The sequence below is a fragment of the Staurois parvus genome, unplaced genomic scaffold (genome assembly GCF_062004578.1).
Source record: "Staurois parvus isolate SC_StPar_1 unplaced genomic scaffold, SC_StPar_1.0 ptg000909l, whole genome shotgun sequence".
Lineage (NCBI taxonomy): Eukaryota > Metazoa > Chordata > Amphibia > Anura > Ranidae > Staurois > Staurois parvus.
This window is the reverse complement of record NW_028318705.1, coordinates 553,154-572,516: the sequence shown is the minus strand read 5'-3', so window position 1 is coordinate 572,516 and position 19,363 is coordinate 553,154. Positions and strand designations below refer to the sequence as shown.

Here is a 19,363-nt window from a genome sequence, read left to right as displayed (position 1 = left end):
CCACTTGGTGGCTGAGTTGCTGTTGTTCCCAGTTGCTTCCACTTTGTTATAATCCCACTAACAGTTGAGCGTGGAATATTTAGTAGCCAGGAAATGTCACGGATGGAATTATTGCACAGGTGACAACCTATCACAGGACCACGCTTGGAGTCACTGAGCTCCTGGGAGCGACCTATTCTTTCACAAATGCTTGTAGAAACAGTCTGCATGCCTAGGGGCTTGATTGTATACACCTGTGGCCATGGAGGTGATTGGAACACCTGAATCACATGATATGGAGGGCTGGGCCAATACCTTTGACAATATAGTTTACCAAAAATGCGATCCTTAAAATCACATGCTCCAGTGAAAATGCAAAAAATTACGTTATCAAAGGTCTCCATAGGCAATGCTTTGAAAGTCTTTACAGGTCACCAGTTTAGAGTTAACCATCAATGATGGCCCTATCACTCTGACATTCGTGGTGATATCTCACACGTGTGGCACAGTTTATGTTTCTTATGTTATAAAATTTACAGCAGTTTTCTGTGGTCCCATTCTTCCTGGAGATGCAGGAGAACCTCAGTGGGTGCTGGCAGAGGAGGAGATTAAAGTAGATTCTTCACCTTCCATTTATAGCCACCTCACTCCCCTCTTGACTGCAATGTGTCTCATCGAAATGTTCCCAATTTTGACAAAAATTTGTGTAAATAAGTGAAAGTCCCAGGTTTTGCTTATCCCTTTAGACCTTTGTGTGATAATGGAACCTGCCCCAAACCCAGAGAGAGCAGGACCCCCCCAGGTGTGACCTTCTTCATTGTGTCAGAGCTGACCCCATTTTACACCAGTGGGGTCACAGTGAGGGTGGCCTGTTCTCTGCCTGCTGCCTCTTTCCGGGAGATGTACACTACTGACATGTGAAAGGAGTTCTCAGCCTGTCAGATGACCCGTGTTTTCTGTAACCAGATCAGGGTGCTGTGATCAGGGTATAAATACTGAGGGGCCGCCGCTGTCCGTCAGCACTGGATGGAGCCCTCATCTTGGAATTATACCTACGAGGATACATAGGGGGGTCGAGGAATCAGCACCACAGGTCAGTCTAATACCTAGGGATGTTTATATCCAACATTCACCAAACATTCACTGCTGATTCTGCATTCCCCAGCCCCTTGCTATACATGCCCTGGAATTATCTGCATTCTCCGGCTCATTGGTATAAATGCCCGTGCTATCTGCATTCCCTGGCCCCTTAATATAGATGCCCCGGGCTATCTGCATTCCCTGGCCTCTTGATATAGATGCCCCTGGCTATCTGCATTCCCTGGCCTCTTGATATAGATGCCCCTGGCTATCTGCATTCCCTGGCCCCTTGGTATAAATGCCCGTGCTATCTGCATTCCCTGGCCCCTTAATATAGATGCCCCGGGCTATCTGCATTCCCTGGCCTCTTGATATAGATGCCCCTGGCTATCTGCATTCCCTGGCCTCTTGATATAGATGCCCCTGGCTATCTGCATTCCCTGGCCCCTTGGTATAAATGCCCCGTGCTATCTGCATTCCCTGGCCCCTTAATATAGATGCCCCGGGCTATCTGCATTCCCTGGCCTCTTGATATAGATGCCCCTGGCTATCTGCATTCCCTGGCCTCTTGATATAGATGCCCCTGGCTATCTGCATTCCCTGGCCTCTTGATATAGATGCTCTAGGGCTATTCGTATCCCCTGGCCCCCTGGTATTAATGCCCTGGCCTATCTGCATTCCCTGGCCCCTCGGGAAAGATGCTCCCGGGCTATCTGCATTTCCTGTCCCCTTGGTATAGATACCCCAAGTCTGTGTACATTCCCTAGCCCCTTGGTATAAATGCCCCGGGGCTATCTGCATTCCTCAGCCCCTTGGTGTAGATACCCTATGGATGTCTGCATTCCTCAGCCCCTTGGTATAGATACCCTGGGGATATCTGCATTCCTCAGCCCCTTGGTGTAGATACCCTGGGGATGTCTGCATTCCTCAGCTTCTTGGTATAGATACCCTGGGGATGTCTGCATTCCTCAGCCCCTTGGTATAGATATCCTGGGGATGTCTGCATTCCTCAGCCCCTTGGTATAGATACCCTGGGGATGTCTGCATTCCTCAGCCCCTTGGTATAGATACCCTGGGGATGTCTGCATTCCTCAGCCCCTTGGTATAGATACCCTGGGGATGTCTGCATTCCTCAGCCCCTTGGTGTAGATACCCTGGGGATGTCTGCATTCCTCAGCCCCTTGGTGTAGATACCCTGGGGATATCTGCATTCCTCAGCCCCTAGATATAAATGTCCCAGGGCTATTGCCATTCCTCAACCCCTTGGTATTAATTCTCCAGGGGCTATCTGCATTCCCCTGTCTCTTGGTATAAATGCCCCGGGGCTATCTCCATTCCTTGGCCCCTTGGTATTAATTCTCTGGGGGCTATCTGCATTCCCCGGCCCCTTGGTATAAATACCCTGGGGGCTATCTGCATTCCCCGGCCCCTTGGTATTAATTCTCTGGGGGCTATCTGCATTCCCCGGCCTCTTGGTATAAATACCCTGGGGGCTATCTGCATTCCCCGGCCCCTTGGTATAAATACCCTGGGGGCTATCTGCATTTCTCTGCCCCTTGGTATAGATGCCCTGGGGGCTATTGGGGGCTATCTCCATTTCTCATCCCTTTGTTATTAATTCTCTGGGGGCTAACTCCATTCCTCTGCCCCTTGGTATAGATGCCCCTTGGTATCTGCATTCCCCGGCCCCTTGGGGCTATCTGCATTCCACTGTGTAGTACACGGACCTCCCTGATTAGGTACAGAGTGATTGAATAGGTTTGGAGGTCCTCATATTACCTAATTTTGGTAAATCTAAAGTTGATTGTACGGTCAGATTGTAACGTGTATGGCGACCCCCTAGGAGAATTGGAAATTGCAGCCTCACAACCCATGTTACTTTATCATATATGCGAACCTCTGCGTGTCCGTGTTCTCTTGAATTCCTCCTAAAGAAATCATGACATCAGAGAACCTTGAAAAAGGCATACAAGAAAGCAGTGCGTCATCTTATGTGTCATATCGGTCATTGTTCTGCGATGGCGGAAGGTTTGGCAATGTTTGTACCTCAGTCAGCGTGCTGTGGGATTAGAATGAGCTAAATACAGAACAGAATGTGATATTATGTAATAATGTTCATGAAGGGAACGGAAGGGACCAAGAAGGCAAAATACTGCATGTGCAGAATAAATAACTGAGAATAATAGATGTAGGTGTGACAGGCATAGATCGTGTCATAGAGTGGATTATATCATATACAATGTAATACTGTATTGTAATACTGTATATCAATATATGATGTAATAGATTGTAAAATGTAATCAAATGTATATTGTAATATAATAAGTTGCTTTCATTTGCCATCAGAACTGTATTAAATATATAAGAAGTGGCCAAGTATTTTTTTTTTTCTATGTGTTGGATAGTTCGGACAGATGGAACCTCGGGCAGGTTTTAACTGCTTTCTGTGTCACCGTTTGGAAGATTTTCCCTCACTTCCTGTGTGGTCACCAGAACAGGAAGTGAGCATCACTGAGCATGACTGCACCCTGCCCATTGGTTGTAGGCCTTATGGAGTGTTCAGCTGTATGATAGATGGAGCTGCTTTGCATGAGGCTGCCTGGTGATATTATTAGAAAGGTGCTGGATATGGATCATTTGTGTACGAGGCAAATTGTGTTTATGTAAAAGCCACATGTTGTTCTAGACGGATATTTACATGACGAATGACACAGTTTCCAGCACTAATACACACAGACACACACACACACACACACATATATATATATATATATATATATATATATATATATACACACACATATATATGTATATATATATAGATATCTATAACGATATATAGATATATATATACTGTATATATACACTTCTCAAAAAAAATTAAAGGAACACTTTTTAATCGGAGTCTAGCATCAAGTCACTTTAAACTCCTGGGAAATTGATCTGGTCAGGTAAGTAGCAGAGGGGGTTGTTAATCAGTTTCAGCTGCCTTGGTGTTAATGTAATTAACAACAGGTGCACTACATGGGCAACAGTGAAACAACCCCCAAAACAGGAATGGTTTTACAGGTGGAGGCCACTGACATTTTTTTCCCTTCTCATCTTTTCTGACTGTTTTTTTCACTAGTTTGCATTTGGCTAGGGTCAGTGTCATTACTGGTAGTATGAGGTGATACCTGGACCCTACAGAGGTTGCACAGGCAGTCCAACTCCTCCAGGATGGCACATCAATACGTGCCATTGCCAGAAGGTTTTCTGTGTCTCCCAGTGCAGTCTCAAGAGCATGGAGGAGATTCCAGGAGACAGGTACCTGACTGGTATCTGCTCCTTTGTGCAAGGAGGAACTGGATGAGCACTGCCAGAGCCCTACAAAATGACCTCCAGCAGGTCACTGGTGTGAATGTCTCTAACCAAACAATCAGAAACATGGAGGTGGCCTGAGGGCCCGACGTCCTCTAGTGGGCCCTGTGCTCACTGCCCGGCACCATAGAGCTCAGTTGTCATTTGCCATTGAACACCAGAATTGGCAGGTCCGCCACTGGCGCCCTGTGCTTTTCACAGATGAGAGCAGGTTCACCCTGAGCACATGTGACAGACATGAAAAGGTCTGGAGAAGTCTTGGAGAACGTTATGGTGCCTGTAACATCGTTCAGCATGACCGTTGTGGTGGTGGATCAGTGATGGTCTGGGGAGGCATATCCATGGAGGGACGCACAGACCTCTACAGGCTAGACAATGGCACCCTGACTGCCATTAGGTATCAGGATGAAATCCTTGGAGCCATTGTCAGACCCTACACTGGTGCAGTGGGTCCTGGGTTCCTCCTGGTGCAGTGGGTCCTGGGTTCCAGCTGGTACACAACAATGCCCGGCCTCATGTGGTGATAGTATGCAGGCAGTTCCTGGAGGATGAAAGAATTGATGCCATTGAATGGCCCCCACCCTCGCCTGACCTAAATCCAAATGAGATGCAAAAGTTGTTCTCATCAGAAAAGAGGACTTTGGACCACTGAGCAACAGACCACTGACTTTGTTCGTTGTTCAGGAGCGGCTTGACAAGAGGAATTTGAAGCCCATGTCCAGGATACGTCTGTGTGTGGTGGCTCTTGATGCACTGACTTCAGCCTCAGTCCACTCCTTGTGAAAGTCCCCAACACTTTTGAATGGCCTTTTCCTGACAATCCTCTCCAGGCTGTGGTCATCCCTGCTGCTTGTCCACCTATTTCTTCCACACTTTTCCCTTCCACATAACTTTCTATTAATGTGCTTTGATACAGCATTTTGGGAACATCCAACTTCTTTTGCAATTCCCTTTTGAGGCTTTCCCTCCTTACGGAGGGTGTCAATGATGGTTTTCTGCACAACTGTCAGGTCAGCAGTCTTTCCCATGATTGTGATTCCTACTGAACCAGACTGAGACCATTTAAAGGCTCAGGAACCCTTTGCAGGTGTTATGGCTTAATTAGCTGATTAGAGTGGGACACTTTGAGCCTAGAATATTGCACCTTTTCACAATATTCTCATTTTCTGAGATTGTGGATTTGGGGTTTTCATGAGCTGTAAGCCATAATCATCACAATGATGACAAATCACGGCTTGAACTATCTTGCTTTGCATGTAATGAGTCTATCTCATATATTAGTTTCACCTTTTAAGTTGCATTACTGAAATAAATGAATTTTGCACGATATTCAAATTTTTTGAGTTTCAACTGTATGTAAAGCGCTGCGTAAATTGACAGCGCTATATAAGTACCTGTAATAAATAAATAATCTACTGGGCGCAGGCTGGGCCAAGAGGTAGGTAGCAGAGGCATTCACCTTGGGTGCTACAGCAGGAGAGGGGCACAAAAAGGGCAGAACCTGCAATGTATTTTGCTGTAGAAGCTCACAGCTCATGGGGGAAGGAGGGTAACTTTTCTCCTTGGGTGTTAAAGGACTTTGTCCCAACTAGGTGATTTTATTCTCTGGCATCCTCCAAACGCTCAGATTAAAGACCCTTTAATAGAATGAGTGACGCTAAGCAGTTCAGTGGTGCCCATGTGGTTGGCAGGGTCAGGACAGGACGTGACTCCGAGCACTGACTTGGCATGATAATGGTGGTGGATCTAATTTCTTGTTCCTGGTGCCTCACCCCGTTCGTCAGTGGTCAGCATACCTGAAGGGTGGTCACATTACACAGCTCTTGCCATACATTATATTAAGTCAACAAGTCTGACCCTTCACCCAAATCCTGCCTGCTCTCACATTATCCCTCACTGAGATTAGATAAGGAAACTAGACTATGAAGGTATAATTTCAGGGGTCCCACAGGACAACCTTGAAGGTTCAATAATCAATTGAAATTATATTCATTCAGTGGGATTCTTCTGAGAATCACATTTTATGTTGTCTCAGAACAAAGCAACTCTGACTGTTGGGAGCCCTGGAATCAGTACACTGATAGTGGGGTCCCAGAAATCAATACAGTGATAATGGGGTCTCAAACATTGGTACACAGATAGTGGAAGTCCCAATAATCAATACACTGATAGTTGGGGTCAAAGAAACTGATACAATGAATGAGGTTCTCATAAATCAGAACACATAGTGGCATCCCAGAAATCAATACACAGACAGTACTTCTAGAAATATGTATGCTTATAGTGGAGTTACCAGAAATAGGTATGCTAATAGTAGGGTCCCAGAAATCTGTACACAGATTGTGGGGGCCCCCAGTAATTGACATAGTTTGGGTCCTATAAATTGGTATACTGATAGTGAAGGTTCCATAAATCAGCACAAAGATCATAGGGGTTCCAGAAATTAGTACACTGATATTTGGGGTCCCAGAAATTGGTCCACTGACAGTGAGGTTCCCATACATCAGTACACTGACATTGGGGGTCCCAGAAAATCAGTACACATACGTTTGGGGTCCTAGAAGTTAGTATCCTTTTAGTGGGGCTTCCATAAATTGGTACTGATAATAAAGTTAGAAATCAGAACACAGATAGCGGGGGTCCCAGTAAATAATACAATGACAGTTGAGGTCCTAGAAATTGGTATACTGAGGGTAGTGAAGGTTCCAGAAATCACTACACAGACAAAGAGGGGTGTCAGAAATCAGTATACCAATAGTGAAGGTCCCAGAATTTCATACACTGATAGTGAAGGTCTCAAAGATCAATAAATAGATAGTAGGGTTCCCAGAAATGTATACATTGGCAGATGGAGTCTTAGAAATGGGTATCCTGATAATTGGGATCCCAGAGATCTGTTTTTATTATTTTTTTTAATCCAAGTATAGCTATAATGCAGCAGGTTGGTCCACTGCATGGCATCAACATACTGCCGGAGATCTGGGAACACCAGTTGCTGAGCCATGTGAGTATGAAGACTACAGTGACACCCACAAGCACATATGTGAGCATCCTGAAATCTAGCTCTAATGATATCAAGCTCAGGTTAAGATAGATTGGGTGCACCGTCTGACTTTCCTACTGTAACACTTTCTAGAAAGTTAGTTCATTGGCTGACTTTCCTTGTCCTATCTTTAATACGACCTTTATTACATGTTATGTTTTTAGGTGACCCATTAAGAAGTGACGTCTTTCTTAACCAGAGAGTCAATACAACATGGTTGGACTGAAACCTTCTGAGCTTCCTCCTACCCTCACGGTGAAGTTTGTTGGTGCTGGCACAGCGGCCTGTATAGCAGATTTGGTCACCTTCCCCCTAGACACTGCCAAAGTCAGACTGCAGGTACGGCATGACGGGAAGTTCCCACTAACATTGTTCGCACTGGTTTGTTCCAGGTGATCTGGTTTCCTCCCACAATCCAAAAACACCCTGGTGGATTTATTGACTTCCACCATAAACTGGTCCTGCGGTGTCCAGGTGACATTGGTAGGGACAATGGGGACTCTAAAGTCCCTGAGGGATCTTTCTATTCTCTGAAACCAGTTTACCTAAAAGTCTTTGGTAGCCTCTGTTTCATGGGGACTCTATTGGTGAGATCATAGGATCTCTGCATTGAGTCCAGGATCTTCACATCTGATGTGTGAGGGGCTGGAATTTTTATATTATGGAAAATATGAACACACAAAGGTGGGCAGAAACATCAAAAGCTCCAGGTTGACAAGAATAGAGTCAGACATTATGCAAGAAGGTTTCCTTCTTGGGGTATCCAAGACATACAAGAAACCAGGGGCTGGCATAGCCCACCAGGCTCCATATATAATCACTTTTGGGTGGACTGGCCTATACTAATGCTATTGCAGCAGGGGCGGACTGACAACTCATGATGCCCCCGGGCAATAGGGAATCATGGGGCCCCTGTGTCCTTGCCCAAACTCAAAAAAGCCTATGAAAAAGGTACCAGGGGCATCTCATGGGGCCCCCTACTGACCCCGGGCACACAAAACTACTAGACTCTTGATAACACTTGGTGGGCTTGTCCCCATCCACCAACAGCACAGGATCTTTGGCCAAATTGGGTTACTTTACATAATTACATTATTCTCAAGCACAATGTCCCGTGCCATGAGCAGGTTAACATTTCAGGTGAGAACTAGGAATGTGAATCTGTGCATGTTCCTAGTTCCCAGACCCAGCTGTTTAGAGACCCAGGAACACAAGCTTGAAATGCCTGCTAAATTGGATGGTCAAGGGCATCGTTTATGGAGCAGCATATCCAATCAGAACATAGTTCTAGCTCTTTTAGTATAGTGCTTCAAGCAAAAAGCCATCAATATGGCCACATGGCTCTAATACCAAATTTGGAAACTTTCCAAAAGCTGGACATCACATTGTCGCTCACAGAATTGGTATTAGTGTCCAGCTAAAGCATCAAATGAGTTTCTGGACAGTCTGTGCTTTACACTTTAGATCAGTGATCTCCAAACTACGGCCCAGGGGTTGGATGCAGCCCTTTACTTGCCTTTTGTTGGCCCGTGGGGCATTTTTCCTCCCATTGATACAAGACACTATTCCTTCCACTGACACCAACAATGGGGTATAATTACTGCTATTGTCATAAATGGGGCACTATTTCTCTCATTGACATCAATGATGGGACACTATTACTCAAACTGACACCAATGATGGGGAATTATTCTCTCAAATGACACTAATGATGAGGCACTATTCCTCCCACTGACACCACTGATCGCTCACTTTTCTTCAACTAACAGCAATGATGGGGCACTATTCCTCCAACTGACATCAATGATCAGGTACTATTCCTCCAACTGACATCAATGATCAGGTACTATTCCTCCAACTGACACCAATAATGGGGCATTATTCCTCCAACTGACACCAATGATAAGGCACTATTCCTCCCACTGACACCAATGATCAGGCACTATTTCTCCCACTGACACCATCGATCGGGCACTATTCCTCCAACTGAAACCAATGGCAGGGCACTATTCCCCCCCCCCCCCAATACCAAAGATTCGTTGTTTACTCCCACTGATGACAGGACAATTTCTACTCCCAATGGCCACAGTCTAGCCCCCCCTAATGTCCAGTAAACCGGCCCTTTGTTTAGAAAGTTTGGAGACCCCTGCTTTAGATGATAGGCTTTAAGATTAACCAAACATACAATTTGAGCACACAGTTGGGTAATAAGGGGAGGAGCAGTTATTATTAGGCCCTCCATATAATGTCTATATGAATTGTATTCCCATCTGCAGATACAAGGAGAATGTTTGGCCGAGCCCAGCAACCGGGTGGCACACTACAAGGGCGTGATGGGCACTATCACCACCATAGTAAAAATGGAAGGTCCTAGCAGTCTCTACAATGGCCTGGTGGCTGGTCTGCAGCGACAAATGACCTTCGCTTCTATCCGCATTGGGATGTATGACTCGGTAAAGCAGTTCTACTGCCGCCATTCTGAAAGTGAGCTCCACTTCTATGCTAATGTCATCAGGCTTCATATTTACAAGAGTATGAGGAAAAGAAAGACAAGAACACTTGCCCACAGCAACCAATTAGCTGCTCTGTGTTATGTTTCCAGTGCAGTATGGAAGAACAAAAGAGAGAATATGATTGGTTACTATCGGCAATACAACATAAGCAGCCTACAGCTTTGGGTGGAAATTGTAGGCCTTGCCTATGAAAAATTATTATTATTATTATACAGGATTTATATAGCGCCAACAGTTTTCTTAGTGCTTTACAATATAAAAATGATGTCTAGAGGGAGGTGCCTATGTGTTAACCAATCATATTACAGATGTTAAAAATTGGTTGCTATGGGTAACATGGATGCTATCCTTAAGCATGCTCTCTTTATTCGTGGCCCATTGTTCTTAGGAACGCTTAGACATTTTCTTACACTACCCTTGTATAATAAACAGGATGGGTAGGTAAGGTTAGCATGGCCCTGGATTTTTCAGTTATTAAGGTCGAAGTGTATATTATGAAAGCTTTATTTAAATAATTCTACACTAAATTGGTAAGCCACTCCCACACACCCTTAAGCCCCACCGATTTTGGTGAGATATGTTGCCATGGCCAGTTTGAGATAGAGAGGCTGCTGGGTGAGAGTTGGGTGTCACAATGGTGTGCTGAGGTTCTGAATAACAGCTTCTCTGTCAGACCTAACTCTCCTACATCCTAATCTCCTAGTTGTCATTGTAACAGGCAAACATCATGAAAGCACAAAGGACCATAGTCCAGTTTAATTATAAACTCAAAACACACTAATACCTTCATAAATGGAAGAACCAACATCTATCATCCATTCCTTATTCCTTCGAAGTATTATGTTTCTAACTTGATTTAAACCAGATCTATTGTTTATTGATCACCCCATGTTTCCCTGCACATCTCACCCCCTGAACATCTTGAATATTGCTTTGGGATCCCACACCAGTTACATGACCTCAAGCCAAGGCATGATCTCTGCTAAAACAGAAAATATGAGTTCTGACTGGCAAAGATCAAAAAATTCCTAGACTAATGTTTCTCGATACCTTATTAACATGGAGGAACCTTTAAAATAACTTTCTGGTCTCAGGGAAGAGGGAAGTTCCCCCCTTAGAGATAGCTATAAAGATGATTGGTGTCATTGGTTACTTATCCGAGAAACAGAAATCACTAAATGCTCAAGGAACACTCCGCAAACTCTTGAGGAACCCTGGCTGAGAACGTCTGGCCTAGAAGGTGGTAATGGACAATCTGTGATGGGACCCCAGAGAATTTGTCTCTAAACCAAAACTTACGTATTTCAAGATGTTAACTTTTGTGATTCTTGTGGATCAGAGTGGGCAGGATTATGGGGTTTGGGGAGAGGGGTGAGAATAGGTCCATTTTAAAGGGTCAAATCTCGTTGCCACTAAAACGGTTGGCATGTACTTGAAAGGCAATTAACAGAACATCATCCAATCTCTTCTACCAGATTCTGGTGTGGGTTGTCGACTCCTGGCGGGATCCACCACAGGTGCACTGGCGGTCACCTGCGCTCAGCCGACAGATGTGGTTAAAGTGAGGTTCCAAGCACACATCAAAGTCATAGATGGTAGCAGGCGCTACAATGGGACAATGGACGCCTACAAGACCATCGCTAAGCAGGAGGGGGTGCGAGGACTCTGGAAAGGTAGCAGCACACATCACTGAACAGACAAGACATCTGCGCTATAGTAAAATGAGATATAAAGAAAGACTAAGAATATGATAAGAAGTGGCCACATTAATTTACAAATAATTATCCCATAAGCTTTCATTCAAATTATGATTTATATCGCTTAACCATTTCATTCTCACTTTTTGTGCAAAACTAAACAAATTAACAAACAAATGGAATAAAAGTTTAAATATTAAGAACTACAAAAACAGAAAAAAAATCAGCAGGAAAATAATAGTTATGGGGAGAAGGGAGAGAAGGAGTGATTTAGGGCTGACTAAGCTAAATGAAGGGTTGATAAGGGGTTAAATAGGAGCAAGCTTTTTTTTTTTAACTTGTCTAGTTCCTTTAATTGACATCCTAGTAGTCAGAATATCAGATTGAATCTCATCACTTTGATATGCAGATGAATGAAATGAAGTAGATACAAAAATAATGCTGTTACTTTGTAACCCTCTATTATTCACCTGAACGATGTTTACAAACACTTTGTCAGATTCCATTTTTTTTAACAGGAGCAGCTATTATCTTAGGCTCACATTTATACGAATTTATGTGCATTGGGCACAGATTCATAAAAAGAACATTGGGGAACTGGAGAAAGTGCAAAGAAGGGCAACCAAACTGATAAGAGGCATGGAGGAGCTCAGCTATGAGGAAAGATTAGACAAACAGAATTTTTTCTCTCTTGAGAAGAGGAGATCAAGGGGGGATATGATCTCCATGTATAATACATAAGGGGGGGTGTGATCTCCATGTATAATACATAAGGGGGGATATGATCTCCATGTATAATACATAAGGGGGGGTGTGATCTCCATGTATAATACATAAGGGGGGATATGATCACCATGTATAATACATAAGGGGGGATATGATCTCCATGTATAATACATAAGGGGGGATATGATCTCCATGTATAATACATAAGGGAGGGATATGATCTCCATCTATAATACATAAGGGGGGGATATGATCACCATGTATAATACATAAGGGGGGATATGATCTCCATGTATAATACATAAGGGGGGATATGATCTCCATGTATAATACATAAGGGGGGGATATGATCACCATGTATAATACATAAGGGGGATATGATCTCCATGTATAATACATAAGGGGGGATATGATCTCCATGTATAATACATAAGGGGGATATGATCTCCATGTATAATACATAAGGGGGATATGATCACCATGTATAATGCATAAGGGGGGATATGATCTCCATGTATAATACATAAGGGGGGGATATGATCACCATGTATAATACATAAGGGGGATATGATCACCATGTATAATGCATAAGGGGGGATATGATCTCCATGTATAATACATAAGGGGGGATATGATCACCATGTATAATACATAAGGGGGATATGATCTCCATGTATAATACATAAGGGGGGATATGATCTCCATGTATAATACATAAGGGGGGGATATGATCACCATGTATAATACATAAGGGGGGATATGATCTCCATGTATAATATATAAGGGGGGATATGATCTCCATGTATAATACATGAGGGGGATATGATCTCCATGTATAATACATAAGGGGGGATAAGATCTCCATGTATAATACATAAGGGGGATATGATCTCCATGTATAATACATAAGGGGGGATATGATCTCCATGTATAATACATAAGGGGGATATGATCACCATGTATAATGCATAAGGGGGGATATGATCTCCATGTATAATACATAAGGGGGGGATATGATCACCATGTATAATACATAAGGGGGATATGATCACCATGTATAATGCATAAGGGGGGATATGATCTCCATGTATAATACATAAGGGGGGATATGATCACCATGTATAATACATAAGGGGGATATGATCTCCATGTATAATACATAAGGGGGGATATGATCTCCATGTATAATACATAAGGGGGGGATATGATCACCATGTATAATACATAAGGGGGGATATGATCTCCATGTATAATATATAAGGGGGGATATGATCTCCATGTATAATACATGAGGGGGATATGATCTCCATGTATAATACATAAGGGGGGATAAGATCTCCATGTATAATACATAAGGGGGATATGATCTCCATGTATAATACATAAGGGGGATATGATCTCCATGTATAATACATAAGGGGGATATGATCTCCATGTATAATACATAAGGGGGATATGATCTCCATGTATAATACATAAGGGGGGATATGATCTCCATGTATAATACATAAGGGGGGATATGATCACCATGTATAATACATAAGGGGGGATATGATCTCCATGTATAATACATAAGGGGGGATATGATCTCCACGTATAATACATAAGGGGGATATGATCTCCACGTATAATACATAAGGGGGATATGATCTCCACGTATAATACATAAGGGGGGATATGATCACCACGTATAATACATAAGGGGGGATATGATCACCACGTATAATACATAAGGGGGGATATGATCTCCATGTATAATACATAAGGGGGGGATATGATCTCCATGTATAATACATAAGGGGGGGATATGATCTCCATGTATAATACATAAGGGGGGGATATGATCTCCATGTATAATACATAAGGGGGGATATGATCTCCATGTATAATACATAAGGGGGGATATGATCTCCATGTATAATACATAAGGGGGGGGATATGATCTCCATGTATAATACATAAGGGGGGATATGATCTCCATGTATAATACATAAGGGGGGATATGATCATCATGTATAATACATAAGGGGGATATGATCTCCATGTATAATACATAAGGGGGATATGATCTCCATGTATAATACATAAGGGGGGATATGATCTCCATGTATAATACATAAGGGGGGGATATGATCTCCATGTATAATACATCAGTGGTTCATATAGTGAACTCGGTGTAGAGCTATTCCCCCTGAGGTCATCACAGAGGACAAGGGGGCTCTCTATGTCTGGAGGAAAAGAAATGTAATCTTCAAACACAGAAAGGTTTCTTCACAGTGAGAGCTGTGAAAATGTGGAATAGACTCCCTCAAGAGTTGGTTCTGGCCAGCTCAGTGGATTGCTGTAGGAAAGTCCTGGATTCTTTCTTAGATACACAGAATATAACTGGATATAACATTTATAGGTAAAGTTGATCCAGGGAATATCTGATTGCCTATCGGGGGATCAGGAAGGATTTTTTTCCCAGCAGAAGCAAATTGGATCATGCTTTGCTGGATGTTTTTGCCTTCCTCTGGATCAACTGTGGGTATAGGATTATAACTTTTTTTTTTTTTTTAATAGTTGAACTGGATGGATTTTTGTCTTTTTTCAGCCAGACTAACTATGTAACTATACTATACGGTCTCTCTGCGGCCATGTTTGCCTGAGCACATCATCTCATTCATTTGAACGGCCTGCTGTACCTGCGGGAAACGCAGGCAAATGTTCCCTGCACCTTTTTTAAAACTGCAACGGTGCTCTGTGTTTCCACACATAGGAGAACGTATCGCAGTTTCGAATGCGTGGGAGTGTCATTACGAGTAATGCCACCGCTGCGTTTCTTCTGCTGGTGCCGGAATGCATGCAATTTACACACAGTCCTGCACCCATTTAGGGGTGAACCTAGCCTAACAGCTGCTGTATTTACACAGCAACTCCCAGCTGTAATTTTGACAGCGTTGAATTGCTAGCAAGGGTGAGAGCGTTGCAGCAGCAGACACAGAAGGATAGGGTGTACTACACATGTCCAGTGTACTTCATTTACATTTTTTTGGGAGTGTGTAGCACATCCAGTGCTCGCCATGGGTTAATCTACTTAAAGTGCATCTAAAGCCTATTTTTTTTTTGGATGGAGTCTAGAACCATTAGAACCAATGTCACATTTTTATTGCCGTCTGACTCCCTGTTAGAGAGATTGACCCTCTTTATTTACTTTGGTAACCATTTTCACTAAAGCTTAAAGTGAGAGATCATGCAAAATATTGAGCTGTCACCAGGAATAGAGGGGGAAACCTTCCAATGGGAACACTTGCTCTGGTGAAAACTGTCAAAGAAAGGATTTCCCTCAGTTTGAACAGATTTCCTTGCACTTCCGGATGTGTGCTCAGGACAGGAAGTAAAGGGAAATCACCACAATGGGACACAGATGACTAAAGAAACTTGACATGGCTTTTAACCATTTCCTACACTATCCAAAAAAAAAATACTGATAAGTCTTGATAGCCACCCGGACTGGGAAAGGTTGGGTTAACCAAGCAGGTCTATTGCATTGCGAGCATGCTGTCATTCAACAGTTTAAAAATGTTGACTTGAGGAAGTAGCAGAGTGAGGACCTCATTAGTCCACTGCTTCTCCTTTATGGTCCAATAAGTATGGCTGTGTAACCAAGCTTGCTATAACTACAGCAGAAAATATGTGAGATTACTGACCCTGGTTGTGCAGGGACACCTGGATCACAAGACTGGCTGAACACAGTTATAGTTAAATTGGTTTGTGTACATGGATTTCAATTCTGTATTTAGCTGTTGGTCTGGACATCAGCTTTGAATGCATAAATCAGGAGTCTCCGAACTTTCTAAACAAAGGGCCAGTTTACTGTCCTTCAGATTTTGAGGGAGCCGGACCGTGGCCAGTGTAATGAGAAAATGCCCTTGCTTCGATGCCTCATCATTGGCATTAATGGGAACAGTAAAGCCCCATTGTTAGTGTCAGTAGGAGGATTAGTGCCCCATCATTGGTGTCAGTGGGAAGAATAGTGACCCACCATTGGTGTCAGTGGAAGGAATAGTGCCCCATCATTGGTATCAGTGGGAGGAATAGTGCCCCATCATTGGTGTCACTGGGGGGAATAGTGCCCCATCATTGGTATCAGTGGGAGGAATAGTGCCCCATCATTGGTGTCACTGGGGGGAATAGTGCCCCATCATTGGTATCAGTGGGAGGAATAGTGCCCCATCATTGTTGTCAGTGGAAGGAATAGTGCCCCATCATTGTTGTCAGTGGGGGAATAGTGCCCCATCATTGGTATCAGTGGGAGGAATAGTGCCCCACCATTGGTATCAGTGGGAGGAATAGTGCCCCATCATTGGTGTCAGTGGGAGAAATAGTGCCCCATCATTGGTGTCAGTGGGAGGAATAATCCCCCATAATTGTTATCAGTGGGAGAAATAGAGCCCCATCATTGTTGTCAGTGGAAGGAATAATCCCCCATCATTGTTATCAGTGGGAGGAATAGTGCCCCATCATTGGTGTCAGTGGGAGGAATAATCCCCCATCATTGTTATCAGTGGGAGGAATAGTGCCCCATCATTGGTGTCAGTGGGAGGAATAATCCCCCATCATTGTTATCAGTGGGAGAAATAGAGCCCCATCATTGTTGTCAGTGGAAGGAATAATCCCCCATCATTGTTATCAGTGGGAGGAATAGTGCCCCATCATTGGTGTCAGTGGGAGGAATAATCCCCCATCATTGTTATCAGTGGGAGGAATAGTGCCCCATCATTGGTGTCAGTGGGAAGAATAGTGACCCACCATTGGTATCAGTGGGAGGAATAGTGCCCCATCATTGGTGTCAGTGGGAGGAATAGTGCCCCATCATTGTTATCAGTGGGAGGAATAGTGTCCCATCATTGGTATCAGTGGGAGGAATAGTGCCCCATCATTGGTATCAGGGGGAGGAATAGTGCCCCATCATTGGTGTCAATGGAAGGAATAGTTCCCCATCATTGTATCAGTGGGAAGAATAGTGCCCCATCATTGGTGTCAGTGGGGGGAATAGTGTCCCATCATTGGTATCAGGGGGAGGAATAGTGCCCCATCATTGGTGTCAATGGAAGGAATAGTTCCCCATCATTGTATCAGTGGGAAGAATAGTGCCCCATCATTGGTATCAGTGGGAGGAATAGTGTCCCATCATTGGTATCAGGGGGAGGAATAGTGCCCCATCATTGGTGTCAATGGAAGGAATAGTTCCCCATCATTGTATCAGTGGGAAGAATAGTGCCCCATCATTGGTGTCAGTGGGGGGAATAGTGCCCCATCATTGGTATCAGTGGAAGGAATAGTGCCCCATCATTGGTATCAGTGGAAGGAATAGTGCCCCATCATTGGTATCAGTGGGAGGAAGAGGGCCCATCATTGGTATCAGTGGGAGGAATAGTGCCTCATCATTGGTATCAGTGGAAGGAATAGTGCCCCATCATTGGTGTCAGTGGAAGGAATAGTGCCCCATCATTGTTGTCAGTGGAAGGAATAGTGCCCCATCATTGGTGTCAGTGGGGGAATAGTGCCCCATCATTGGTATCAGTGGGAGGAATAGTGCCCCATCATTGGTGTCAGTGGGAGAAATAGTGCCCCATCATTGGTGTCAGTGGGAGGAATAATCCCCCATCATTGTTATCAGTGGGAGAAATAGAGCCCCATCATTGTTGTCAGTGGAAGGAATAATCCCCCATCATTGTTATCAGTGGGAGGAATAGTGCCCCATCATTGGTGTCAGTGGGAGGAATAATTCCCCATCATTGTTATCAGTGGGAGGAATAGTGCCCCATCATTGGTGTCAGTGGGAGGAATAGTTCCCCATCATTGTTATCAGTGGGAGGAATAGTGCCCCATCATTGGTATCAGTGGGACGAATAATGTCCCATCTTTGGTGTCAGTGGGGGGAATAGTTCCCCATCATTGTTCTCAGTGGGAGGAATAGTGCCCCATCATTGGTGTCAGTGGGAGGAATAGTGCCCCATCATTGGTATCAGTGGGGGGAATAGTTCCCCATCATTGTTATCAGTGGGGGGAATAGTGCCCCATCATTGGTATTAGTGGGAGGAATAGTGCCCCATCATTGGTATCAGTGGGAGGAAGAGGGCCCATCATTGGTATCAGTGGGAGGAATAGTGCCCCATCATTGGTATCAGTGGGAGGAAGAGGGCCCATCATTGGTATCAGTGGGAGGAATAGTGCCCCATCATTGGTGTCAGTGGAAGGAATAGTGCCCCATCATTGTTGTCAGTGGAAGGAATAGTGCCCCATCATTGGTGTCAGTGGGGGAATAGTGCCCCATCATTGGTGTCAGTGGAAGGAATAGTGCCCCATCATTGTTGTCAGTGGAAGGAATAGTGCCCCATCATTGGTGTCAGTGGGGGAATAGTGCCCCATCATTGGTATCAGTGGGAGGAATAGTGCCCCACCATTGGTATCAGTGGGAGGAATAGTGCCCCATCATTGGTGTCAGTGGGAGAAATAGTGCCCCATCATTGGTGTCAGTGGGAGGAATAATCCCCCATCATTGTTATCAGTGGGAGAAATAGAGCCCCATCATTGTTGTCAGTGGAAGGAATAATCCCCCATCATTGTTATCAGTGGGAGGAATAGTGCCCCATCATTGGTGTCAGTGGGAGGAATAATCCCCCATCATTGTTATCAGTGGGAGGAATAGTGCCCCATCATTGGTGTCAGTGGGAGGAATAGTTCCCCATCATTGTTATCAGTGGGAGGAATAGTGCCTCATCATTGGTATCAGTGGAAGGAATAGTGCCCCATCATTGGTGTCAGTGGAAGGAATAGTGCCCCATCATTGTTGTCAGTGGAAGGAATAGTGCCCCATCATTGGTGTCAGTGGGGGAATAGTGCCCCATCATTGGTATCAGTGGGAGGAATAGTGCCCCACCATTGGTATCAGTGGGAGGAATAGTGCCCCATGATTGGTG

General features: G+C 44.2%; 1 protein-coding gene across 5 annotated transcripts in view; it reads left to right on the top strand.

Moving 5' to 3' along the window:
- The first annotated feature begins 966 nt into the window (after positions 1-966).
- LOC149442138 (dicarboxylate carrier UCP2-like) overlaps positions 967-19,363 on the top strand; it is a 34,731-nt gene continuing 16,334 nt past the window's right edge. For all 5 annotated transcript variants that reach the window (XR_016307223.1, XR_016307221.1, XR_016307222.1 and 2 more), the window contains exons 1-4: positions 967-1,072; positions 7,627-7,801; positions 9,739-9,946; positions 11,451-11,648. Coding sequence is in view for 1 of the 5 variants with exons in the window: in XM_089656481.1 (XP_089512607.1) it covers positions 7,676-7,801; positions 9,739-9,946; positions 11,451-11,648 (532 nt within the window). In the remaining 4 variants the exon portion in view is untranslated. The remainder of the gene's footprint in view (positions 1,073-7,626; positions 7,802-9,738; positions 9,947-11,450; positions 11,649-19,363) is intronic.